This window comes from Pseudonaja textilis, chromosome 8 (assembly GCF_049901715.1).
Source record: "Pseudonaja textilis isolate UNSWEBS1 chromosome 8, rPseTex1.2, whole genome shotgun sequence".
NCBI lineage: Eukaryota > Metazoa > Chordata > Lepidosauria > Squamata > Elapidae > Pseudonaja > Pseudonaja textilis.
The window spans coordinates 10,718,855-10,745,488 of record NC_141997.1 but is presented as its reverse complement, the minus strand read 5'-3'; the positions used below and the strand labels follow the sequence as shown (position 1 = coordinate 10,745,488).

General features: G+C 36.3%; 1 protein-coding gene across 3 annotated transcripts in view; it reads left to right on the top strand.

Annotated features, from left to right (window-relative positions):
* The window catches only part of OFD1 (OFD1 centriole and centriolar satellite protein), a 33,206-nt gene that overhangs the window by 5,819 nt on the left and 753 nt on the right, over positions 1-26,634 (top strand). For 2 of the 3 annotated variants that reach the window (XM_026714202.2, XM_026714203.2), the window contains exons 6-22: positions 393-497; positions 1,424-1,560; positions 4,223-4,396; positions 6,281-6,387; positions 8,114-8,233; positions 10,503-10,576; positions 10,669-10,760; positions 10,879-11,068; positions 12,930-13,060; positions 13,247-13,358; positions 14,560-15,135; positions 16,311-16,443; positions 17,490-17,590; positions 18,800-18,919; positions 20,231-20,379; positions 24,785-24,955; positions 26,133-26,197. In XM_026714202.2, the coding sequence (XP_026569987.2) occupies positions 393-497; positions 1,424-1,560; positions 4,223-4,396; positions 6,281-6,387; positions 8,114-8,233; positions 10,503-10,576; positions 10,669-10,760; positions 10,879-11,068; positions 12,930-13,060; positions 13,247-13,358; positions 14,560-15,135; positions 16,311-16,443; positions 17,490-17,590; positions 18,800-18,919; positions 20,231-20,379; positions 24,785-24,955; positions 26,133-26,197 (2,557 nt within the window). Of the gene's footprint in view, positions 1-392; positions 498-1,423; positions 1,561-4,222; positions 4,397-6,280; positions 6,388-8,113; positions 8,234-10,502; positions 10,577-10,668; positions 10,761-10,878; positions 11,069-12,929; positions 13,061-13,246; positions 13,359-14,559; positions 15,136-16,310; positions 16,444-17,489; positions 17,591-18,799; positions 18,920-20,230; positions 20,380-24,784; positions 24,956-26,132; positions 26,198-26,634 lie in introns of those variants that run through there. The other variant, XM_087938323.1, reaches the window with a different exon arrangement.

The following is a 26,634-nucleotide window of genomic DNA, read 5'->3' as shown; positions in this document are numbered from 1 at the left end:
AGATTTAGTGTTACGTTTTGAGGAAATGAATTAGGCGAAAAGGGGATAAGATTCGGTAACTGATATGATTGCAGTGTTAGAAGATCATCTTTTCACCTTTAAATTCCATGAACTGTCCTTTGCCTTTTTACTGTTATGGCAGCGGCCCCCAAACTTTTGGCTGCTGGGGATCTGTTCCTTGGAGAGTGTTTTTTCCACTGACGGGAGGGAGTGGTTTTGCGTTGCCTGGATCCCACCTGTGAGCTTCACTCGCTTGCACAGACCAGTTCCTATTGGGCCACAGACTGGTGCTGGTCCGCAGCCCAGGGTTTGGGACTCTGTTACAGCAAACTATTCTTTTCTGATATTTCCCTTATGAGATATAGATTTGTTATTAATTGTACTTCTCCAAGGCTTTCTTGTACAGATGTTAACAGAATTGGTGGGATACAATTTCTGTAAGGAGACCTGTAGTGCAGAAACTCAGACAAGTTCAGCACTTTACAAAGAATCCCTTGGTAAGTTTAGTACTATAATTGACTTATCCTCAGGCAACTTAGCAAATTATCTATGTAGCAGTGAATGTATGTATATTCTTTAGCAGAATTTTAGATGAGGGCCAAACCTCTTAGGCGTTTTAATACTAAAATGTATACAGGTATCTCTCAATCCTCAATTACATTTGCCTTATTTTAGTTCGACATAGATATATTACAGTTTGTAAATAGAGGTTATGTTCCAATAGAAGAGAATATCTGCAGCTCAGGATTGAACTATGTAGTCCTTGATACTCTCTGAACATGGTGGTTTGCTTGCAGACATTTGATTACCAACCAAGTAACATCTATGCTAGCGAGTGTGGAGTTTGTTTCATGTTTACATACAGTAGCTTGGAAGTTATTGTATATAAACAGGAGCAAATCCCACATTCCCCAGCACTGATAAGGTTACATAGTCAGGCACTGAAACATCTACAAGCAAACAAACAATGGCTCCACAATTATCTTTCAGGGAACACCAAGGGCTCCACAATTATTTTTTTCAGGGAACACAAAGGCTCCACAATTATCTTTCATTAATATTGACATTGCATGTTGCTTTGCAAATTGTTTTTTACAGGACGAGTAGCAGAATTCTTCTTGCTCCCCTTGTCGTATACAGTATTTGGTGCCGTAAGGTTAAATCGTGGCATCTGTTCACACGATCCCCCAAACATTTATTTCTCTGAAGAATTCCATTGCTCAGCTTCTCATATGTGCATTAAGCCAGTTTTCTACATTTGTCTGCGTTTTAAGTTTTGTTTTCAACCTCTGTATCATATTACATTATATGAACATAACAAGAAATACCAAAATTTGGATTTATTTTCTTCTCCTTTTGATATTTTTTACTAAAGACTTTTACCCCTCAATAATGGGACACTTCATATATTTTGTTTTTGTAGCTGAGAAACTTCAACTAATTGACGAACAGTTTGCAGGCATGTATCCTCAACGTCACTTATCTGAGTCTTTTCATGTAAAACTTGCTGAATATAAAAGAGAAATAGAACAGCAACTGCAAGCAGAAATGTCGCAAAAGGTAATGACAGCTAGAAAGGCGAAAAGGAATAGTTACAGTTATATTGTAATTTCATATATTCATATTTATGCCTATGTTGTTTTATGTTTGTATCCTTGTTTGTATGTCTGGCTTTTCTTTAACAAAATAAAACCCAAGGAAAAAAAATATTCGTTGAATTTAATATTATTATTGTGTTATAGGTAAAAGGAATTCGTCTATTATAAGAGACAAAACTTTCTCCTATTTAGAGTATGTGTGGTAAATAATATTTTGAATGATTGTTAAAATAAAAAGCACAGATAGGCGGCTAATTGGATTATGTTCTATACTATCAACTATAGCTGAGAGGTTCTTGGAAAAACTACAATTGGATCTCCAAATATTTTCTTCCCCCACAGGGGACAATTTGAAATAGGGATGTAAGGCATCAAGAGGAGGTATTAACAGATTCCTCTGCAATATATTGGTGCTTCTTTTCCTGTTCCCTGATTGTTGGAAAAGTAAAAATATGTTCTGAATACATGTATTTTGAAATCAAATTGTATATATTCTTAATAACATGACCCACAAATACTGGTTGTATATAGTGTAACCCAGTGATGTTCAAATCCCTGAACTTTGTTGTTTTTATCCTGTGACTGTCTATTCCAGGGCTCTCCAACCTTTTGGACCTCAGGGGCCACCAAACTCATACTTTTAAATCCTGAGGACCACTAATACGGTTTTTTTTTAAAAAAAGATAATATATTTAATATAAAAAGTTTATTTGTTATATTAAATATAAATTTAATGTTAAAAATTAATTTTTAATATAAAAATATATAAATATAAATGGAAGAAAAGCAGAGCCATCTCAATATTTCCCCCAAGTCAGAGGAAACCTCCCTCCTTTGCCAGATGTGGCTGCCTGGAGTTGGAGGAGGGAAAGAAGGCCGGGATGGAAGCGCCAACAAAGATGGGCTCCTAATAACCAGGCAACATCCTTCGGTCTCCACATAAGAAGAGGATTCCCTGAGGCTAAGCTTCAGGTTTCTCCCGCAGCTTCCAAGCAGAGAAGAGTCCCTCCCTGTGTGGAAGCTGAAGGGGAGAGTGTTGAGTCCAGAAAAGCTCAAGCTCTTGCCTGCACAAGCAGGCTGGTTATTAGGAGCCCGTCTTCCTCTGTGTTCTTTTGGTCTGTGCATTTGGTCTCCCCCCCGACACCCCATGCCAAAGGAAAGCCAGCCAGGTTTCTCCTACCCTTCTACCTGCTCCCTTCCCCCCACTCAATCTTACTTCGGGACAGAGGAGAGCGCGCTGGAAACGTGTGTTGGCTTTTCCAACATGCCTTTCTCCGGCGCTCACCCACAATTCTTCGCATTCCTCCAGGCCTGGCTTGCTGAGAGGGGAGAGCAGCCCTGACGTCTCTGCTGCGACCCCTACCCCAGGAAAAGAAAGTGAGCAGAAACATAGCTCGCGCTGGGGCGAAAGAGTAGAGATCGCAAGGCACAGGCAACAGAAAGTGGCGTTTTTCAAAGGCGGCAGCTTCTGTCTTCTCTTGTCTGTGCTTTCCTTGGTCTCAGCTCTTTCGCCCCAGCGAGAGCTATGTTTCTGCTTGCTTTTCCTAGGCAGCGATGGCTGGGGCCATGTGGGGGGGAGCAGAGCAGAGTGCCGAGAGAGCCAAGGAAATTGATGACGACAACGCCCCATTCCAAACCTCTGAACTGGATGGTGAGTGCAAACTTGCTCACTCCACCTGCTCCCACCACCACCAGCCGGTGCTTTTCCTGCCCTGGGCCGTCCCTACAGCCCGTGGCCATCAAGAAAGAGCCCAGGCCAGGAGAGGCGAGCTGGAAGGTGCGGGAATGCCATGCAAATGCAAGTAGCGTGGCGCTCCTGCACCTTCCGGCCATCTCCATTGCCGCTTCAGCCCACCTGTGCCACCAGCGTCTTGCTCCTGGCCGGCAAGAGCGGTACTGCTTTTTGCAGGTTTGCACTCGGCTGAAGGGTTGGAGCCAGTAGGTGGGCGGGCCATAATCCGGGCATAGCCTGAATTAATTGCTTTGGGGGGACATTTTTCTGCGGCTCACCAAAATTTTCTCATGGACCATCAGTGGGCCACAGCCCACCGGTTGGCGACCACTGGTCTATTCCATAGCAGTGGCACTTAGACACTGCTACACAGTGCTTTACAGCCCTCTCTAAGCAGTCTACAGAATCAGCACATTGCCCCCAGCAATCTGGGTCTTCATTTTACCAATCTTGGAAGGATGGAAGGCTGAATCAATCTTGAGCTGGTCAGGATCAAATTCCTGGCTGTGGGTAGAGTTTGCCTGTAATACTACTATACATTCTAATCACTTTGCAATTCCATACTCTTCTTTCCCAATACCTGAAATGTTATAGATTGCAGAGTTGAAGAAATACGTCCATTCTTGAGTATCAATGAAGCATAAATACTTTAAGGTTCCAACAGTATTCCCTGAACATCTGCATTTTAAGATAAATGGTGTTGTAAATTCTAGGTGAATGCAGCTGTTTCAAATTTCCCTTAAAAGTTGAAAATATACCATATGAATAAATGTTAATGTCATTAATGAATTTAAATTATGAGATGAACTTGAAGCACAGGAAAAGGTAGTATAATTTCTGGCCGGCATATCTATTTTCAGTGTTTTCAATTTCTGTTTTATAAATGTTACAGTTACAACACTTCAAGGATGTTGAAATTGCCAAAATCAAAATGGATGAAAGGGCAAAATCCCAGAAAGAAATTTCAGAACTTCGGAAAGAGTTTCAAAGAGATCACCAGGCCAAGTCAGAGGCTCTGACCTCTCGAGAAAGAAATGCTATTGAGCGACTTCATAAACAGCAAGAGGTAATTTTTTAAAAAGTGAACCTACATAGTTACTAATCCCTTGAAATTTTTTGCAATGAAAGAGTTTGCTGAATTAGCCAATATTAGTTTTTTCAGAAAGTTTCTGAAAGTAATTATATATATTTTGCCTCAGTTTCTGATATTATACACAGTTACTAATGCATTAGATACTCATAATAAAAATTGGATTTTAAAGAAGATTTCAGTGGGGTGACATGTCACATTGTGGTTTATTATGTGGAATGCTGCTAATGTTCAGTTTGTATTGAGAAAAAATAAAATATATTGATTTATTCAGCTAAGAGCCTATATTTGACAAACAGTTGTGAAAGAAATGGGAAATGTATTTTGTTTTGGGCTTGCAAAAAAACATCCAGTCTGGATTGTTTCATCAAGATGCTATGCATTGACTGCATTATAACAGAATAAAACTTGAATCACTTGAAGTATTTCCTGCTTCATTGAGGGGAAAACATGAAATATTTCAAACATGTACGACAAATTTTTCAATTAGTGTTCCACAGAACCTAGAGTGCTTTGAGAATTTGATGGGTTTTATGAAATACTAAACACAAAAAGAGAAAAAAAAATCCAGCCAATTTCACTTAAATACAGCCAATTTTCTATCATCATTTTACCTCATGGTCAAAGTTTGTACGATTTTTTTTTAAAGCTTACTGGTTCTATGGCTTAAAACTTTGAAAACGTTTTGAAATGAGAACAAGTCTCTTGGTCCAATTTCACCACAGGATCACAAGAATAGATAGAACATAGTATGAAATGCTAACCTCTCAGAATTTGGGAAATTGTCAGGTCCACATCGTGTCCTGCCATTTTGTTGGAGGGGAGGGAGGAAGGTTGGCTGGCTGGCATTTTTCACATACTTTTGCTTTTGCTATAACCATTTGGGAATTAGGGAGTGGGATTGTCTTCGGAGTCAGAGCAGACTCCCTCCCAGCCAGTTCTAGCCTGGTTCCAAGGCCGTCGTGCCCTGAGAGTGATCTGTTATGTGTCTAGCACCTCAGGCTTCTCAAAATATTCTTGCGGCATCACATTGGCTGCTGGTGGACCAAGGGTTGGGTTTGGGGAATGGAAGAATTGCTTTGTGCGGGACCTTCAGATTCCACCTGATTATAAGGCAACCACTTTCTCTCATAAAAAGTTCTTTTGATTCAACTCAATGGAGTGAAGTGTTTTGCTTTTGTGAAGGACCAGCTGGGGCAGGTGCAAGCATTTGTTTCATCTTTTTCCCACGCTTCCTTGAATTCAAACAGGAGTATATCCTTTCTTTGTCTTATAGGTTGATTGAAAAAGATGCAGATAAAGAAATTACAGAATTGTCTTCTCTCTCCCTCTCTCTTTCTAGTTACAACAGGAATGGCTTACTCTGAACAGTCATGCAGTGTCACAGCGCTGGATAATAATCAATTCTAGAATGAATCTTTTACAATGAGGAGTAGTATTCCTTAAAATGCCTGCTAGATCCCCCTTCCCAGATCACCTGACTAAGCCTAAGTCCAGCCCATTAAGAGAGGAGGATTGCAGAACAACTTCACTGTTCATGACATTGTGAAATGTGTTTCAAACTACTTGAAATATCTGTTTCAAACTTAAAATACTTTGTTTGTCCCTAGTGACAGAGAGTTTTGTTTTGTTTTTTGTTATGTGGTCTGGAGTTCATTACTTCATGTTCACTGATATGTCCTCATACTTGTTATTTCACCTAAGCTGCAGTTTCCATATCTTCCTGTGCCAAGTAATTAGTTTATCAATAAATCAGTGAAGGAAGTAGAAACTTACGGAAGTTGGTATTACAAGCACACTCTGTTTTTTTCAAACTCTTGTTTTTGAGGGATATATCACCCAAACTGTTTATCCTAACAGATTGATGCAAAGGAAATTTACTTGCAAAGACAAACCTTACTAAAAGATATTGAAACAGTAAGAAGCCGTGAGGAAGAACTGAGGAAGAGAATAGAAGCTTTTGAAATGTGAGTTTTTAAAAATAATTAAGGGAAATGCTTCTTTTGTGAAGCCATTCCTATGTTAATTTTCTAAATGTCACACTTTATAGATAAAATGATTCATTTCATTAGGAAACAATCAAAAGATCCTGGAAAGACTGTTGAGGAACTATTGTATCTATTGTATATACCTTCCTCCCTAAGGAATTTTTTTCTGGGTTATATGTATTTAACATGTTTAAATCCACATTTTAAACTGCATAAAATGGAGAAGATGTGAAAGAAGTGGTATATATTGGGAAATGCAGTAAATCAAGAAATCAATGTGTGGGAGAACAATAGTGTAATTGATATAATGAATATAATTTGGGCAAACTCCAGGAGAAGGTGACAGTGTTCATGGGTTGCGACGAGTCAGACAGGACTTAACGACTGAACAATAACAAAAACTATTGAAACAGTGTTAAATACTGCATAAATTTTGGTTATTCCAGAACATATTAGGAAACAACAAATTCTCTGTAGTTTCCCCAAATGCTTTTAGAAAGGCTTGGATCCAGCATGTTTATTTCCTTCTTGTTAGTCAAAGGATACTTTTAAGTTGAAATGATAAACAAATGAAATTATATCACTATAAATATTACATCTTTAGAAGGATACTCATTCCCTGTTTACTGTATGTTCCTGCTATTTTATGTATTGAGTCATACATTAGAAACATGTTTTTTGTGAAGTGTTCAAACAAATGCCAACAGCAATTCATCCAATATTATTTTGCATATTTATGCTTTGAAGAACGTCATACTTTAACTTTATATTTAAATCAATTTAGGGTTAAACCGATTTTATTGTAGGAAGCAAGCAGGAAGTTGCCTTGTCTAACACGCAAGATTGGTTAACAATCAGGACTGCAGAGATTGCCATTCCTAAACAATGCACTTGCACATTAGGATTTTGTAGCCCTTAGTAATGAAAATTCTGATTCTAATAGCTCTCAAAAGTTGTTGAGGACTATAATTTTTCTATCCAGCTTTAAAGTCCAATGTTTGCTTCAATAGAGTATGGTTTGCACATTTTTGATCTTTATAGGTATAGACATATTACTTGCATTTAAATATCTTTTCCAATATCTTTCATGGTTGCTCTACCAAGTGTTAGTTTGTGGCATATTTTTTGACTGCTTGTTCAATCTACTGTTGGTGCATTCTAAAAGAGAAAAATTATTCATCACTCCAGTATCTTCATTGCCAATTCTAAGTCAGATTGTTCTGTTTATTGTCTTAGTTTTCTCATCTTTATGTTTAATTTTTAATCTAATCCAGTATCTGGTAAGTGAACACATTAAAGTTAAACTATATCATATTCAGTTTTTGATACCTATGAATGTTGGGCAGCCTGCTTGAAGCAATAAATTATACCAATTGTCATTTGGATTATTGCCCAAATTGGCTTTTGATTTAAAGGCAGGAATTTGCTTGATAAGTCTTAGTAAATATCATAAATGTTTCTTTAAGAGAATATTTATTTTTTATGGGGGAATTTTTTGATAGGAGGGGTAATGATATTGTTTTCCCAAACAGCAATGAAAGAATTAGAAATGATAGTTAGAACTATGCCTTCTAATGTCATATTGACACAACAGAGAAGACTGGTGGAAGTAGTTGAACCAAAAAAATGTGTTCCTGCCACTTCCTGTGAGGCCTGGGCACACTCATTTCTGATGTTTACCAGACATTTTCTTCTGTTTTCCTAGAGCTCAAAAGCTTCAAGAATCAAAGAATAAAGCTGTTGAGGATTCACTTCATCGGCGGGAGAATAATGTGAAGAACATTGAGGAGACATATGACCAGAAGTTGAAGAATGAGCTGTTAAAGTAATATATTTGCCTGTGGTCTGTAGAGAAATACAAGTAGTCCTTGCTTAATGACCATTTGTTTAGCAACTCTTCAAAGTTATGTTGACACTGAACAAGTGGCACTTATAATCAGTCCCTAAAGTTATGGGAGTTGCAGTGACTTTGAGGTCAAATGATCAAAATTTGGATGTTGGCAGCCCACCCACATTTATGAACGCAGAGTGTATTTCAACTCTTTCCACATACCTGTCCCCCCTCATCTCTGCCCTTTTGGATGCCCTGTACTACACTGATTTTACTGCCCTGCCAATATGTCAACCTCCCTGTCACCCCCATTGCTGAGATTTTCAATTATCTTCCTTCTGCTGTTAATGAGGCATGCCTGGTGTGACTCTTCACAAGGCACAAAGGTCCAGGCCAGGTGTACCTCAGCAGTGGGAGGAATAAGGAATAAGATGTAGCCAGAGTGGCAGGAGAAGCAGACTGTATGGTGGGGTTCAGACAGACGGGGTCGGCAGAGGGCAGAACAATAGGGATGGTAGAGTTCAAGATGGCCAAAAGATCAGACATGGGGACGGAAATAGGCTGGTGTGGGGAGTTGAAGCAGAGATGAGTATGGCAGAGCAGGAGAAGCATGAGATGCTCACCAAATGACAGTGCAGTCCTGCCTAATGACCACAACTTAACTTCTTCAGGAACTTCAGAACTACCAAAACTGCAGTTGCTAAGCAATGCAGTCATGTGATATTTGCCTGCTAACCGCATAATTTAGTAATGGAAATTTCAGTCCCAATTACAAAGTTGAGTAAGTAGTATCTGTATAGAAGAACATTCCTGCTCATTAAGAGGACTGCCTTTATAGAGAGCAAGTTACCACATCAAAGTGAAAAAATGTTGGATTATATTTATATGTTATGAAAATACCGTATTTCCCCATGTATAAGCCACCCCTTTTTTCCAAAATTTTCAAGCCCAAAAAGTAGGGGGGTGGCATATACAAAGCAGGTACACTTTTTATACGTGAAAAATGCATAAAATAATAAAGTAGGAATAAACTGGTTTTCCAGCAGTATGCTATACTTTTTTGTAAAAATTGTACGTGATGATACGATTACGAGTGCGAGTACGCGATAGAAATGCATACGCTAGGTATCGGCCTGAATGCTTCGTTCCTACTCTTGTTCCGATGCGTAGATTGCTAGCATCGCCCGCACCGCTTTCGGCGTCATGACCGAAGTTGTAGATCTAGACGTCGAATTTTGTTTCTTTGTAAATTTTCTTTCTTCATAACTTGTTTCTCTAATAAAATATTTTTTTCAAAACTTCACAGTCCAAAAATTGGGGGGGTGGCTTATACAAAGGGGGTGCTTATACATGGGGAAATACGGTATCTGCCAGAGGGAGGTGGAAGAGGAAGGGTAAGTAGGGTTTTTGGTATTTTTGACAGGGATCATATATTTTGGGCTGCTTGCTCAGACTGTAGTGATGGCACTGTTTAGAAGGCCATAGATTTTAATTTGTTAATAGATTTTTCAAAAGCATAAACCCATAATAAAACTTGTTGCCTTATTTACCTGCTGATGCTACGATTAAAAGAATATGCTGCTGTGGCAAATAAACAGACATGCTGATTCTTTTCTCCATATTCAGTTTGATGCAAAAAACCCAAAATACAATTCTAGGCATATTTATGAAGAATTAAGCTTCATTGAGTTTGGAGGACAATGCATTTTTATTTCAATAAACATTTCAATAAATAAATAATAATTGAAATTTAAAGCAAAGAAATAAAAGAAATAAAAAGGCATAAATATAGTATCAGAATATATAACTTGCTTGAAGTCTAGATCTGAAACAGAATCTAACACTTAAATCTGGACAATATGAATTTGTTTAAAAAGCAATTGTTTAGAAGTAGAAGCCACAAATAAAGCTGACAATGCTGACTCGGTCACTAAGAGTTTTGATGATGCTTCTCTTTTGCTGTGAGTGATGGTTGTAACTTTTATGTAGGTAGTGATACATGTATGTAGGTTTTTGGTGTACTGTATGCCCAAGTTGATTTTCTTTTCAAAATGTATTCATCCTAACATTCACTTTATAATAGAAAAGAAGATTGGCAAATTTGCATTCTTCAACATTGTTTTCTTTTGGATATAAAAATTAGTAAGTAAGAACTAGAACAGGCAATAAACAGGAACCAAGATTAACTCAAATGCGCCCTAAAGTTAGCTTTAGCATCACGTTAAGTCTTTAATCAGTTGCCAGCATGTTATTTTATTTCTAGTTATCAACTTGAATTAAAAGAAGAATACATAACCAGGACAAAAAAGTTTGCTGAAAATGAGAGAGAACAAAAAGGTAAACTAGTAAAATAAGGGCAAATAACATTTGGTCTTGTAAACCTACTTTCAAAATAAATTTAATCTAAAACTTTTTGTGTTTCTGATTAGAAAAGGCTATGCTTTTGCATGAAGAGACTATTGCGTTTAATTCAAAAAAGAAAGAATTCAACCAAGCTGTTTTGCGCGCAAAAGAACTTGAGGTAACTGAAATGTAAATACAGAAGTTTTAGCATTTTCTGAAATGGACATGCTAAATGAATAGTCTATAAACATCTGAACGTCTGATAATTTTATTGCTAACTTGCTATTTATTTCTAGATGGAAAACGATTCAGTCAAGGCTCAAGTTTTATTACTAAGCAAACAGAATCAGTTGTTGACTGAAAAACTGAAAGAAGTTTCAGATTATCCTACACTAAAAGAGGAGAAAATAAAGTATCAGGCACAAAATAAACTACTTGAACAGCAGCTGGAGGAAGCGCACAATGAAAACCTACAGCTCCAAGACAGTTAGTGTGAATCTAATTTTCTAACTGATATTTTATTGGCAAGGATTTATGCAGATACTATAATATTGTACTATTTGTGATAGCATTATTACATTGGATGTGAGATACTTGTTTTTTTTTCCTGTTGTACTTCTGTCCTAAGAGTTGGTGTTTTGATAGTGTTTCAGGAAGTAATAGCAAAAGTACTGAAACATTATAACTGAAGTGCAGTTAACATTGTCCTGTAAAGCGTGATTTTGTGCAGCTGTCTCTTTCTTTTTCTAATCCTTTTTTTTAGTTCCGCCACCCCCTCCACCAGCATCAACCTATATTTTTATTCTAGTAAGGTTTTTATTTTTAAGTTTGATTTATTTGCAAGGGGAAGCCTCTGAACTTTTTATTTTTATTTTATTATGATTTATTTTATTTTTTTTCCTTTCCATTGGGATTTTTGCTTTTCTTTTTAATGTATATCAATGGATTATTATTTTTTTTCAATTGAGACTTTTTTGGTTGGATTAAGGTGTGGAATTTGAAGAAACTTACTCTTTTTTTTTTCTCTTTTTCTTCTTTTTGGCTTTGGTCTTGTTTATTATTATTATTACTGGGTTTTTATTCTTATTTTTATTTTCTCTTGTGGATTACTTTTTAATTGGATTAAGGTCAGGAAGAACTTGAAGAATTTTTTCTTCTTTTCTCTTTTTTTGCCCTTTCTTTTTCTTTTTCCTTTTCTCTTTTTTCTTCTTTTTCTCTTATTATTGGTTTTTTTTTATTATTGGCTTTTTCATTTTGGATTATAATTGGCTACTTTTTTTTGGATTAAAATTTGAAAGAACTTGAAGAGCTGGAACCATTTAAAATGAGTAAGAAACTTATATCTTCGGGTGCCTCTGTGTCTACTTCTGCCTCCCCACCATCTGGACAGCGTTCAATTCAGACAATGTTAAAGCAAGATAAAGAAAAAGAACAAGAAAGAGTAACTTTACAGATGATTATGCAAGGAATTCAAGATCTTAAGATAAAAACAGATACCATTGAACAAAGAACAGGGAGGACGGAGGAAAAAGTGGAAAGTATTCAACAGATGATGGCAAAGTATGAGGAGAGACTTCAAAAAATCTCATGTATTCTTTAAGGAGAATGGGAAATGACTGCTTTTTCACTTCTCAAACCATTAAAATATTTCACACTTGTGTCTTTAGGAAACTGAAGGAAATATTCAGAACTTTTGTTAAAGAAGAAACATATTTATATATGCAGTAGTGACAAGGTTGAATCTAGCGTCATTCTTTTGAATCAGTCATTTATGTAATTACTGCAATAAAAATTTATAGGCAGAGAAGATGAGGTGCATATCTCATTCCTCCTGTTAATTTGTCACAGTGTTATACGCTTCTTAGCCAGATTTTACTTAGCAGTCATGAAAGTATGTACTTTTGTTTTACCTGGTGTATCTGTCTCCTATTTAAAACTATTCAGATTTCTTTTTATAGATTGCAGGCTAAGATAATATTAAGCAATACCCAAATTTGATGGTAGGGCCAAGAGACAAAAACTCATATACATTAGCTCAAATTTCTTTCTTTACATTAAATTATCAGGTCAGTGTAATTTTCCCGTTCCTTTCAGTAAAACTGCTATATTATTTTTTATTTTGTTTTTTTTTCTATGTGAGATGTTTGTGTTGTATTTTTATGTAATAAGTCTAGAAATAAATACCTTACCCATTTTTATGGATACTGAAAAATAATTTATCCATACACAATAACGCTAAAAGTGAAGTTAGATGCATGATAGAATATACTTTCTTGGATATGGTATTTCAGAATGAAGGCAAGATGTGATTTAAATAATAATAATATCCAGTCTCCTAAACTTACAGAGCTGAGTCATCTGTCATCTGACTTTAAGGTCCTTCAGGCAGAGTTAAAAAGAATGGAACATGCCAAAAAGCTTGAATGCGAGGAATCTGAAACTCATAAACGGGTCTTTGAAAAACAGTTACAAAAGGAGGTAGGTTTTTGGGGAGTTTTGAAGATGCTTCCAATAATCTTTGAACAGATTTTTGTCTGAGGCATTCAGTAGAGAAAAATGGCAATGTAATCATAATCTAGTTTCCAGTGTGAATTGTTATTAGTCTTGTTTGTATTAATAACTCTTTTGTATTTTTAAGCCAATTTTTCTTTGTAATGTTTTCAGATGGATCACTGTGTACAGTTAAAGGCTCAGTTGTCAGACTATGAAAATACCATCAGGAAGTTAAATGTACAGATAGAAGAATTAAAATTACAATGGAAGCAAACACAGACAGGTTTGAACATTTTGATTTCTCACATCTTTTTGTTTTTAAACTCATGCCTCTTTGTATTTTATTTGATGCAAATCTGAGGCAATTTTATTTAAACATGTAGATTATTTTTTTTGCCACAACCTATTAACTAAATAGCAAGGAAATAAAATTATTGAAATGTTATATGCATAATGAATGATTGCCCTCTTTAAAATAAAGTATTGCTTCTTGGATATAATTATTTATTGCAAAGAACAACACCTCATTACGGAACATAGGGTAAATATTTGGGCTAGGAGCAATTCTTATAAAAGGTCTTTTAAATTCAAAGATAGCTTCCTTGTTTCCAAAACTTAATTTTGAAATAATTCAAAACTGCCCTCTGGTTTCTTAACATTTTGGCTTGTAGTTTAGTTCTTCATTTGATTTTTAAGATTTTATTGGTCTGCCCAACACAAAAATGAAAGGAAGGAACAACAGACCCTGTAGCTGTAATCACTTGTGCCTATATTGCAGACTAGTGTTCAAAGCAGAGCTGGGTAGTTGTTCGGAGTATGTATTTTGAAAGTTTTCTGTTCATAAGCTTGCACAAACAAGAATTCGACCCTGAAATCTTACCTTTGTAAAAGTCTACAGCAAACTACTTCAAGTCAAGGGGGACAAATCTGTATTAAAAGCTTATTAGCATGCTTTTTTTCCTTTTTGTGCCTTGAAAGCACATTCAGCTAACCAACATTGCTGAATGCTAAATCTGGGAGTTGGGGTTGATTCGTAGAGAACCCAGAATAGATTTTAAGGACTGTGGATAGGGTTCTCCAAGCAGGGTTTTCAAGTCTTTCCTCTCACTGCAGACCCTTCATGTGTTAGTTCTAAGAGGATGAGCTTGGGGGTCAAGGGATTCTCAGGTATTGACTAAGATATGAGGGAGCTTCCCTTGCTATGAGTAGAAGCAGCCTTTATCTGTGAAAGGAGCACATTACATTACATCGCATGACTATAATATTTTCAGTTTTATTTAGAATTTTGTCTCATCATCCTGACTTGGGATAATTTAGCTATTTGGATTTGGGTTTAGAAAAAATATGTAAAAGTATTAAGGTGGGTTTCAAATGCACAGGTTATTTTTATGTGTTAACTATATGACCAAATCAACATTCACACTTACAACTTTTCTTAAAATGTATTTTTTTAAAATTTCTATATGAAACTCTTGATTATATAGCACTACAGAATGAAGTATATCGGAATCCTAAGCCTTCGCTGGTTGATCGTTCTGTCATTGACTTGATCGATGATAAGGTTGTTCCACATGATATTTATATAGATCGCGCTTTCTTGAAAACTCAACCTGTGACCAGTGTTCGAATGGGAAATCCAGGTCCCAGTCACAATAATCACATTGTAAAATTCAACACATCACCAGATTCTGACTTAGAATTTGTAGCTACTACAAAAGCTAGAATAAAGGAACTGGAAAGAGAAGCTGAGTGCTTGGAAGAGGCCTATAGGAATTACCAGCACAAAGTCACTCAAAGAGCAATTGACTCAACAAAGATCCCATCATCTTCCCAATCACCAAGTAACTGTATCCTAGCACCTCAGCAAAGAAAGAGATCTACACAGGAGAATGCATTGTCCCAGGAACATTCCTTTCACTTTCAAAAGAGTAAAAGCTATACCTGGGCACCAGGAAATGAGAATCATTTTAATACCACTCCAAAAAAACCTTCAAGGCGTCTCTCTTCTACTCCTGTTTCCAAAGCAAGGAGAAACATCAGTAAAAATCTGTTTAATGAAGGTATGCAATTGGATACATACGAAATTTGGTTCCTTTGGTGTGAGTTGCAAGCATTATTGATATCAAAGTTTGGTGTCATAATTTGTTACTCCCTTTCATAGATCATTTCCAATTTCCCACTCATTGCTGGAATGGGGGCATTGTTTCAATACACTTCCTGCAGTGTGGGAATGTTTGCCTTCACATAATCGCTGCATATAGGTAATTCTTGACAGGAACATACTTGAGCCCAGAATTACAGGTGCAAGTTGTGGGAGTCATTAAGTAGGTTATCACATGACTATGCCTGATTTTATTACTTTTTTACATTAAGCAAAGTCATTAAACAAAAGCTACAGTCATTATATTGTAGTCTATGGGCATTTTGTACCAGAAACTGGAAGTAAACACTGGTTTCTGGGGAAGAAGTCATAAATCACAGACACATGACCACAGAATGCTGCAAATGGCCATAAATGCTGGCTGGTTGCCAAACAGCCAAAATGCAATCACATGAATATTGGATCTTTGGAACTGGATCGTAAGCAGTTCTGGGAAATCCGCCATAATTTTGAACAGTTGCTGAGTGATTGGTCATGTCAAGAACTACCTGTGGAGTGTTTAATAAATTGCTCTCACTTCTGATGTCTAATACAGACATGGAGTTAAAGTTGAAATTAAGGTAATGATAGAAATAATTTACTGCCTTATATCACAATTAAATGTTTTCTTCCAACTAGTATATAGTGCACCAATGTCTCAAAGTGCCATGCATGTTCCAAACCTATAATACCTGCATCTGTGCTCATTTTAAATTAGTCTGCAGTTTTTCAGCCATCTTGAGCCATGATGAACTAGAACAATCTCCTAATGATTCCTCATTTATTCACCTTGTACAGGGAGGGTTCATTTAAAGTACAAACAGAAGGCCCACTACATAATTTTCACATAAAATGCATTCCTTAATATAAAATGTTCAACTCCTTTAATCTGAATTATTTATTTAGAAAATTCAAGAATATTTTTTAAAAAATCATAAGATTTTTCCAGTATTAAATATGGAATATTTTGACAGTTTACTTGTCTCCTGAGGATTGTTTAGCCATTAAAATAAAGCATTCAGGTGCTATGTCAGGTATGTTGCTTGAGTAAGAAGACTATTGTATGAGAATAAATAGTTGACTTCTGCTTTGTAGATATCACTGGCTCATCTCTTGCGGTTCCTCTTGAAATTGCTAATCAGCCTCTGTCTCCTATTCTAAGAATCGGAGACTGCACATCTCCTGATTCAGCTTGTTCATCTCCACTTCCTAACAAACAAAAGTTAAGGTAATTGTTTTAGAAAATTTAACTCAATGGCACTGGATTTTTCAGTTACTTTTAATCAAAGGTTGTTTCAGGAACTTCACTCAGCTGAAGCATTTGATAGTTACTATAGTTTGCCATCCTATATACATTATTCTCTAAAGTATGGAGATATGCCTAATTTTTTCTAGTTATAATTTGAGTTTTTTTTGTTTTTTTATTTTTTGTTTGTCAAACATGTACAAGATAGCAGATACACGTATGAACATAAACATGAACAAGGAAGTAAAAACAGATAAATGGGGACAGTAAGACAGGGATGATAGGCATTCTGGTGCGCTTATGCATGCCCCCTTTACGGACTTCTTAGGAACGGGGTGAGGTCCACGGTAGACAGTTTGAGATTGAAGCTGTGAGGGTTTGCGGCTGTAACAACAGAGTCGGGTAGAGTATTCCAGGCATTGACCACTCCGTTGCTTAAGTTGTATTTTCTGCAATTGAGTTTGAAGCGGGTTTCCCTTGAGTTTGTATCAATTGTTTGCCTGTGTATTATTGTGGTTGAAGCTGAAGAAGTCGTTGACAGGTAAGACGTTGTAGCAGACAGTTTTGTGTCCTATGCTTAGATTGGACTGCAGGTGGCACAATTCCAGATTGTCCAAGCCCAAAATTTCAAGCCTGGTGGCATAAGGGATTCTATTGTGAGTAGAGGAGTGGAGTACTTTTCTTGTTATCTCTGATTCATCTTTATCATTCAGAGTTGGTAAAATATCACAGACTATTCCTTGTCAGGTTCTTTTAGTTTACTCATTTTAACTATTCTTAGGGATAGTTTTGTCTTGACAATTCATCTTCTAGTAATCCTCCCCTGCCATTGCATTGGGTATATGCAACTGTTCTTTTAGTGTGTTTGTAAATCAGGGCAAAACAATATCAGTTGAAAATGATTACATCAACTTAAGGTATCAGTAATTCACATGGCCATATATATTTTTTTACATCTCTTTTCTTTCCAGATTTGATCAACCTTGCAGTCTATAGTTTTCTTAAATTAAATTTTATTTATTTATTAGTCTATATCAAGAACCAGACAACCATCAAAATATTAGCAACACTGCAAATCCTGTCAAGTTGTTGGATGAAGACCAAGGAAACCACAATCCTGTTAGTGATTGTAAGTTTCTTCTTTATATTGTAATATTTTTAATTCTGAGAATCAGTGCCCCTGCTGATGAGCATAAAAATTTGATCTTTTTTTTTGGCTTTTGATAATATTTAAACTTTCTCTTAGATAAACAAAAAATAAATTGTCTTTTAATTCCTTTTTATTGGAAGATATGTATTCTGCCTCCATAATGTCATAGAAACAGGATAGAAAACCTGCCTAGATAGCCTAGAGTTTACTATTGCTTGAAAATTAATATTATGTATCAATAATGCTAAGCATAAGCTGGTTTTATATGTGAGAAGCCTTATGCTCCTTCCTGACTCAAGAGGTATATAGTGTTAGTGATATTGTTAACTGGTACCCTAGAAACTAAGTAAAAATCTATGGAGCTGTCATAGAATATTATTGAAAACTTAAAGCAAAGTCAGAAAAGTACTGTGGGAGCAAAATAATGATTGTCAGAATTTGGGGATGAAAGAATAGAAGCATCTATCTGAAAAATTATAAATGCAGTGTACAATAGGAACATTATTTCAAAATGGAAGGTAGGATTTGAGTTAACTGCAAGGAACAAGGAAAAAGGGGAGCCATGTGTATGACACTAACTAAATGCAATCTTGGAGGAACTTATTTTCACAAAAGTATAAGAATAGGTACATGCACAAAATGCATTTGTTTGTTACAGGAATAGAATTTAAATAGATTTGGCCAAAAAGTATGAAACCTATAGTAGGTAAATGTGCGTGGTGCTGGTATCCCAAGTGTGGCTCAAGATTTGAACCTATAGATCAATTGTAACAATAACCATAATGTAAATGCTGACAGTGGGAATGTATTATTGTTGAAATGGAAACCTGACATATAAAAGAAGAAATACTGTAGGAAGTAATGTAAACTGTTTTTATATTTATTGTGGCTCATATTAAACAAAGGAAGTCTACATTGAATTCGTAGAATCACCTACTTGGCTAACAAATGTACTGTAAAAACTAGTTTCCAAGCCAGACAGTCCCATGATTCTGATTAAAGGAACATTCTGACCCATTGAAGGTTTATTCATTTTTATGGTAATTGTTAGGTTGGCCAGGAGGAACAATTAATTAATAGCTTATACTAGGCATTTTGAACTCTAGTCATTCCCACACTGTTTCACTCTTCTTCCTGGCTTGGATAATTTCAGAATAATGAAGTTTTTGTTTATGTTTATTCTCTTAGATCAAGAGGACATTCCAGAACAGTTCAAAAGCAATGTATCACAACCATGTGGAGACATGGTTAGTTGGAACCATGTTCCAGCCTCCATGCCAGCAACAGGCATTTCACAGCAGGAGATAAGTATGTTTTTGCTTCACTTCTGCGAATGCCTTGTTTGTAGATGGCTTGTTTATTATAAAACACAGAAGTTGAACGTTTTGGTAGAATTGTTTTAAAATTACATTAAATGCTGCTCTTTAAGCAGTTACTATACGTAATAAGGAAATTATACAGCAGGAGATTAAGAATGATTTAATTTTCTATGTCTAGAAGCATTCAATAGAATGCTAGAAGCAGTTTTAGACTAAGCAAGATAGCAATAAAGAACCAAAATCTGCAATTATTTTTCAACTGTCAGCTTATTTTGTTATTTCAGTACAATAGTGTTTGGAGGCAACATTGAATACAGATGGTTTATCTTTCATTGATATACTATATTAAGAACCTGAGCGATCATACCAATGGAATCATGAAAATTTGACTGAATCTGATATCATGAAAATTTTGTTCAAATAAGGTTTATAGCATTAACCTTAGGAAGTGAATTCTGTAATTTAAGAGAGTACATAATGTAATTGTGATTCCCGATAATGAACTAAAATATATTTTATCACTGTAGAACAATTGCCTGTTATGACAAACAGACATCACTAAATGGCTAATATCTGCAATATGAAGATAAGCATTTCAAGAACATTTAATGACATTTTTTTTAAAGAAAAAGCATACAAAATATTAAAATATTAAAATACAGGTTCCAGCAGATTCATCACTTCAGTGATGAAACTGCTGAATGTAACAGTGTAATGAAGTCATGTTTGATGTGTATGGAATAAAAGATTCCAGAATAAAATTCACTTAACTCCTTTGTCTACCTTGTCCCTTGTATGTCAACCTTTTGCTTCTTAGATCATTCGTTTCCAATATTTGGAGAGGAAGGATTCACACCCCAAAGCAATTTTGAAACCGTGCTAAGCTATAAATGAAATGGTGTACAATCCTGAAATGAAACAGTTGAAAGTACTTACTAGTGACATACTGTCACAGCAGTGCACTTGTCTTTGCTGTTCATAACTAATAGCTAAAAGGGCTCTCTTTCTAAATTGGTTTCTAAGAATTCTCTAGAATATATCCAGTAGCACTGTTCCCAAAATCATATGGAACAATAGGTGTTTTAAATAAAAAAACTAAGATGCCAGGTTCTGTCCAAGTAATTCTGCACAGAGAAGTTTTATTTTGTTTAGAAAGCCTACTGGCAATTATGAAAAAAACAAAAATATAATGAATCAATACTAATAAGAACATGCAGGCTGTTGTAATCAGATTTATCATACTAATAGGCAAATCATTGTTCTCTGTGGTATGTAAATTATTTGCATTGTTATATATTAGGTGGAGCAGAGAAAACCGTCCTAGAGGGAAAACATGAAGAACAAAAGGAATCAGAATGGGAAGAAGAAAAAGCCGAAGAAGAGAAAACACAAAGTGAGAAGTCTTTGGAAAGAGACCAAGGAGAACCAGAGAAACCAGATAAGGAACTAGTAATGTATCTCATTCTTACATTTTTACAAATGTTTATAATAAAAGTCTCCTGCACATAGAGCATAGTCTATATGGGTCATGGGGGTTAGAAGATTAGATAACCTGTGAAATATTATTGTTATTGCTTATTGGGTTTGTTCTTGAAGGCTACTGTAGGTTTTTACACTTTTGGTAATACTGGTTTTTCTATTGTTTTTAATATTTTAATTGCAACTGTGAGATGGATGACCATATCAATCAAGGGTCTTCAAACTTGGAAAGTTTACGACTTATGCAGAGTTCCTGAGCTAACATGACTGGAGGAGGAATTCTGGGAGTTGAAGTCCACAAGTTGTAAAGCTGTCATGTTTGAAGAGCCTTCATATAAATCAATTAAATAAATAGTGTTCCAGAGGCAAAATTGTAGAATGACTCTTGACTGTAATATCTTTGTACAAAGTAAAACAGTATAATAATAGTTTTTAAAAAATGATTCTGAAAATGTGTTTTGATTTTTTTAGGGTACAGCTGGAAGAATAAATAACATTGCAGTGATAGATTTCTGTGTGTATGTGTTTAATGGGTTTTGTGGTTACATTTTGTTTACCTTTATCACATTTTTTCTTTTAATAAAGAATTGCTTATGGATGTGTATCACTTGATATACTGTATGTAAATATTTAAAAAAATGAACTATGCATTTTTCTGTTAGAGAAATAGTCTAAATCAAAAGCAACATGCTACCTTTTATATTCAACTAGCTTGATGCCCGTAGCGAAACTATGTGGTTGGGCTTAGTTTTGGGGGAGGAAAATAAGGCGGGGGGGAATTCTGCCTCTGCCTACCAACATCCATCGGTATTCATCTGGCTAGCGTCCTGTCTGTGTGAGAGAGTTGAGGGCTGTTTGGAAACTGAAACAGTATTTGCTGTGCGAGCAAGAAGGAGGCAGCAAGGAGCCTGGGTGTGACTTAGCTCAACTGTTCTGTACTAAAGCTGCTTGGTGCTGTGAAGCTGAAACCAAATCTCCTCTCCTCTGCTTGTGTTTTGCATTTGGAACAGATTTCTTTTCAGGTGGGGAGGGGGGAGTAGAACTCCTTAGCATCAGAACGTGTTAATAATAATATACGGAATATTAATGCTCTGATGGGCATTTCAAAAAATCCTTTCTTAGTGAGCACCTAGTAGCCAAGAGGAACATATGTGCCAAATTTCAAGTTTGTTGGCTTTACAGTTCTGGAGATTTTGTGATAATGCGTGAGTGGTACTTCATTTTTATATACAGGTGAAACTCAAAAAATTAGAATATCGTACGAAAGTTCATTTATTTCAGTAATGCAACTTAAAAGGTGAAACTAATATATGAGATAGACTCATTACATGCAAAGCAAAATAGTTCAAGCCATGATTTGTCATAATTGTGATGATTATAGCTTAACAGCTCATGAAAACCCCAAATCCACAATCTCAGAAAATTAGAATATTGCATGCAATCAATAAAACAAGGATTGTACATAGAACAATATCAGACCTCTGAAAAGTATAAGCATGCATATGTACTCAGTACTTGGTTTGGGCCCCTTTTGCAGCAATTACTGCCTCAATGCGGCGTGGCATGGAAGCTATCAGCCTGTGGTACTGCTGAGGTGTTATGGAAGACCAGAATGCTTCAATAGCAGCCTTCAGCTCTTCTGCATTGTTCAGTCTCATGTCTCTCATCCTTCTCTTGGCAATGCTCCATAGATTCATAGGTCAGGCGAGGTTGCTGGCCAATCAAGCACAGTAACCCCACGGTCATTGAACCAGGTTTTGGTGCTTTTGGCAGTGTGGGCAGGTGCCAAGTTCTGCTGGAAAATGAAGTCAGCATCCCCATAAAGCTCGTCTGTGGAAGGATCTTCTGGTAGACGGCTGTGTTGACCCTGGACTTAATGAAGCACAGTGGACCAACACCAGCAGATGACATGGCTCCCCAAATCAACACAGACTATGGAAACTTCACACTGGACTTCAAGCATCTTGCAGTGTGTGCCTCTCCATTCTTCCTCCAGACTCTGGGTCCTTGGATTCCAAATGAGATGCAAAAGTTGTTCTCATCAGAAAAGAGGACTTTGGACCACTGAGCAACAGACCAGGTCTGTTTTTCTTTAGCCCAGGTAAGACGCTTTTGACGTTTGTTGTTCAGGAGTGGCTTGACAAGAGGAATACGACATTTGAAGCCCATGTCCAGGATCCATCTGCATGTGGTGGCTCTTGATGCACTGACTCCAGCCTCAGTCCATTCCTTGTGAAAGTCCCCAACACGTTTGAATGGCCTTTTTCTAACAATCTTCTCCAGGCTGCAGTCATCCCTGCTGCTTGTGCACCTTTTTCTTCCACACTTTTCCTTCCGCATAACTTTCTATTAATGTGCTTCGGTACAGCACTTTGGGAACATCCAATTTCTTTTGCAATTATTTTTTGAGGCTTTCCTTCCTTATGGAGAGTGTCAATGATTGGTTTTCTGCACAACTGTCAGGTCAGCAGTCTTTCCCATGATTGTGATTCCTACTGAACCAGACTGTGAGACCATTTAAAGGCTCAGGAACCCTTTGCGGGTGTTATGGCTTAATTAGCTGATTAGAGTGGGGCACTTTGAGCCTACAATATTGAACCTTTTCACAATATTCTAATTTTCTGAGATTGTGAATTTTCTGAGATTGGGATTTTCATGAGCTGTAAACCATAATCATCTCAATTATGACACATCACAGCTTGAACTATCTTGCTTTGCATGTAATGAGTCTATCATATATTAGTTTCACCTTTTAAGTTGCATTACTGAAATAAATGAACTTTTCCATGATATTCTAATTTTTAGAGTTTCACCTGTATATAGATTTACCTTGCATTAATTTGAACAGGCTTTGGAGAGATGGTTGAAATTAATAAAATCGAATGATCAGGGTTTTGGTTTTATATTTAATTATATTCTTGATGGTTAAACATCAAGCTTGTGATCTTGAGTCACACTTAGTCCATCAAGACCCAATCCAGCCAACATTATCAAATATCCACATCTCTAAACCAATATGTTTTTCACAGTTAGAAGCAGTTTCAGGGGTTATACCAGTTGTCTTTGTGGCTAATGTTGTTCTGCAGAGATTTCCAGAGCAGTACTTGATCTAATTTTCTTTTTTTACTAAGCATTACAAATTGAACAATACTATTACAGATCTTTTTGGAAAATTCATTTCATAACAAGCCATTCCACCAGTCTAATTGGTTGTTGGAGCTTTCTTCCCTTAACTTTAGCATATTCTTATCCAGAACCTATCTTGGATGCTCCTTGCCTCAGTCAGAGAATGGAATATTGATTGCTTTTTATGGATGTTTTTTGCAGTGTAGTGTAGTATGGCTGCAGTATTTAATACCACTCCTTTTATTGGTTGAAAATGCATTTCTTGTAGTGTTTTCCATTTCTCCCTGGAAACTAACAGCAATAGCACAAAAATTTATATACCACTTCATAGTGCTTCAGGGCCCATTCTAAGCAATTTACAGTGTCAGCGTATTGCTTCCAACAATCTGGGTCCTCATTTTACTGACCTTGGAAGGATGGAAGGCTGAGTCAGGGTCGAATTCCTGGCAGTGAGCAATGAGTTAGCCTTCAATACTGCATGTTAGAATGCAGTTTCACTGTATTCACGTGCCACATTTGGGGGGGGGGGGGTGTAAAGAGAGGAGGAATTAAGAGATAGACTTTTTTCTTTATGTTTCCTTTGCTTTCTTTTCAATAAAGGTTTTTCATAGTCTGTATTTGGTTCATTATTTTGTTCTATTTATTTGGCTACCCATGTTGCAGAAGTGACTGTAAATGGCCAACACCACCTTAAAAGACTGCCAAGTACAAAACAAAGAGCAAAATAATAAAGAGCAAAAAAATGGCAATTGGGATGATAATTAACGAAATTTCCCAGGCTTAAAGTAACCTGACCCTCATGCCTGGGATCCCATCCAGTTCATCAAGGTTTCTGAAATGCCAGTGAACCTCATCATGGGCAGTTCCAAAGGGCAGGTGCTGTGACAGGAAACCTATCTATGGCAACCTTTGATGAATGGGACCTGGAATATACTTTTTACAGCTGATGGGCTGAATAGAAACAGTACGAAAAAGGTGGTCCTAAAGTTTGGTGGTTAACAGAACCAAGGCTAGAGTCTGTACGACATGATGTTGGCCCAGGCTCTACTAGTCACATGATTCTTGCCTTTCTGAGAAATGGAGGAGATTAAATCATGCTTGGATGATTCGATTATATCAAATTGGAAGGCATCTTTACCACAGGGTCATGTGTTTAGTAATAGGTAGAATATTGGGTGGAGATATAAGGACTTGGGTCAATTCTGGTACTTTGCTCCAATTACATGTTATTTTTAATGCTTTTTGAAAGCGTATCCAAGAGTCATTGGAGATGAATGAAGAGATTCAGAATGAAATAGTAACAAATATGCAGACAAGTACTCTGAAGTCTGAAGAACATTCTGGCATTGATGTTTCCAATCCACTTGAAAAATACATGAAAATAATACAGCAGAATCAAGATAAAGAACAGGAAAAAAAGGTAATATTTTGAATTAACATGAATAAAATAATTTGGAAAATACAGTATAGGTGTATACATTTCATAGCAACTATACAGTTCTTTTCTCACTAAAGTAAAGCTTGGCTAGACATAACCAATCAAAAGTAAAGCCCAAAGTTTTATCTTGCGGGAAAAAATGTGGAAGTTCCTTAGGGTAACTAAATATGAATGACTTGTATAATTCAGTTAATATCAGAATTTAAAAAGATTACCTATCTTATATCTTAAACTGACTCGTTTCATGTTTCCATACTGTTCTTGTGCACTTTTCTAATTTTCAGCCTTGCATTGGTACACAATGAGCATCTCTTATAGTAGCAGCAGCTATAAGTAGTTCTAGCATTTAGTCTGAATGATATTTTTCAAAAATGAATGTTTGCACACACATATTTTTGTTACACAAGAAAAGAAACTATAGAATATGATTTGGACAAAAATAGCTAAAATAACTTCTTCTTTTTTAGAAATTTCATTAGTTTACTAATCAAAAATGAGTTTTAGAAGAAGTTCAATGTATCTTGTTCAACATTCTGTCTCATAGCCATGTTGCATTGCAGGGTATGATGATAATGCCCTCAGATTCAAGCACATGGCTTTAAATTTGAATTTTAACATAAAAATGCTGACATAGTTATTCCTTATCTCTCTTAACTATTTCTTGCATTGGCCATTCCAGGAAATATTGTCAAACTAGAACTGAAAGAGTTCTTTTTCATCTTTGCTTTGCTATATTTTGCATCGTATCTGTTGGATGGTAAAAAATTATGGCAAGGATTTGTCTGACTGTAAAAACTGAGATTTAACAGGTGTAGTTAACTGATAGCTGTTAGTTTGCTTGCTTTATATAATTTTGGATACTTAGATTTAAATATTCAGACTTAAAATATAGTTAACTGATAGCTATTTGTTTGGTCATATAATTTTTTTCACTGTCTCCAATCTTTTCTATTTTTAAATGAATTTCCTCTAGCAACTGTTGCAGTTTAATAATTAATAAATATTCAAAATTCTATTTATCCTACTGGTCCCTATAAATTATCTGAGCTCCAGTATGGAACACAGATTAAATGTTTGAAACTTTTCTGCCTCAGAGGGATGTTTCAGAGGCTCCTGAGACATTTGTAAACCAAGTTAACAGCTCTCTTCTTTCTGTCAGAAGGCCGAGAAAGAAGCAGTTGAAACATCATCTGCAGCACTACTAGGCAGTGAAAGGGAGGACAGGTATGCATCATATTTTTTTTCCTTGTCTGGGTTATACAGTCACTGAGACAATCCTTTAAAGAACCAAGTTCCTTATATGAGAACAGATTGGGAGCAAAGAACTGTAGGGCTTGCTTATTCTCCTTCCCCACTGCAGCTTCTGAGGATTGTGGAACTCCTCAGAGATATCAGGAGGTGGTGCTAGAGCAAACAGTACTTGCATTATTTACACTTCCACAGTGAAGAGCTTCCACTGGATAGCAGTCTTTCCCATTTGCAGCCCTTAGGCTGAGAGGCAAGCAGTGATGCCTTGCCTTTGGTTATGTAGTCCTCAAGGCTCAAAGGTTTGTCAGTAAAAGAGATTGGGTTGAGGAAAGAATATGGGGTGGGGTGGGGTGGTGGTCACAAAAGTGTAAGTTTCTCCATAGCCACTTCTCCCAAATTTAACATGATTTTGT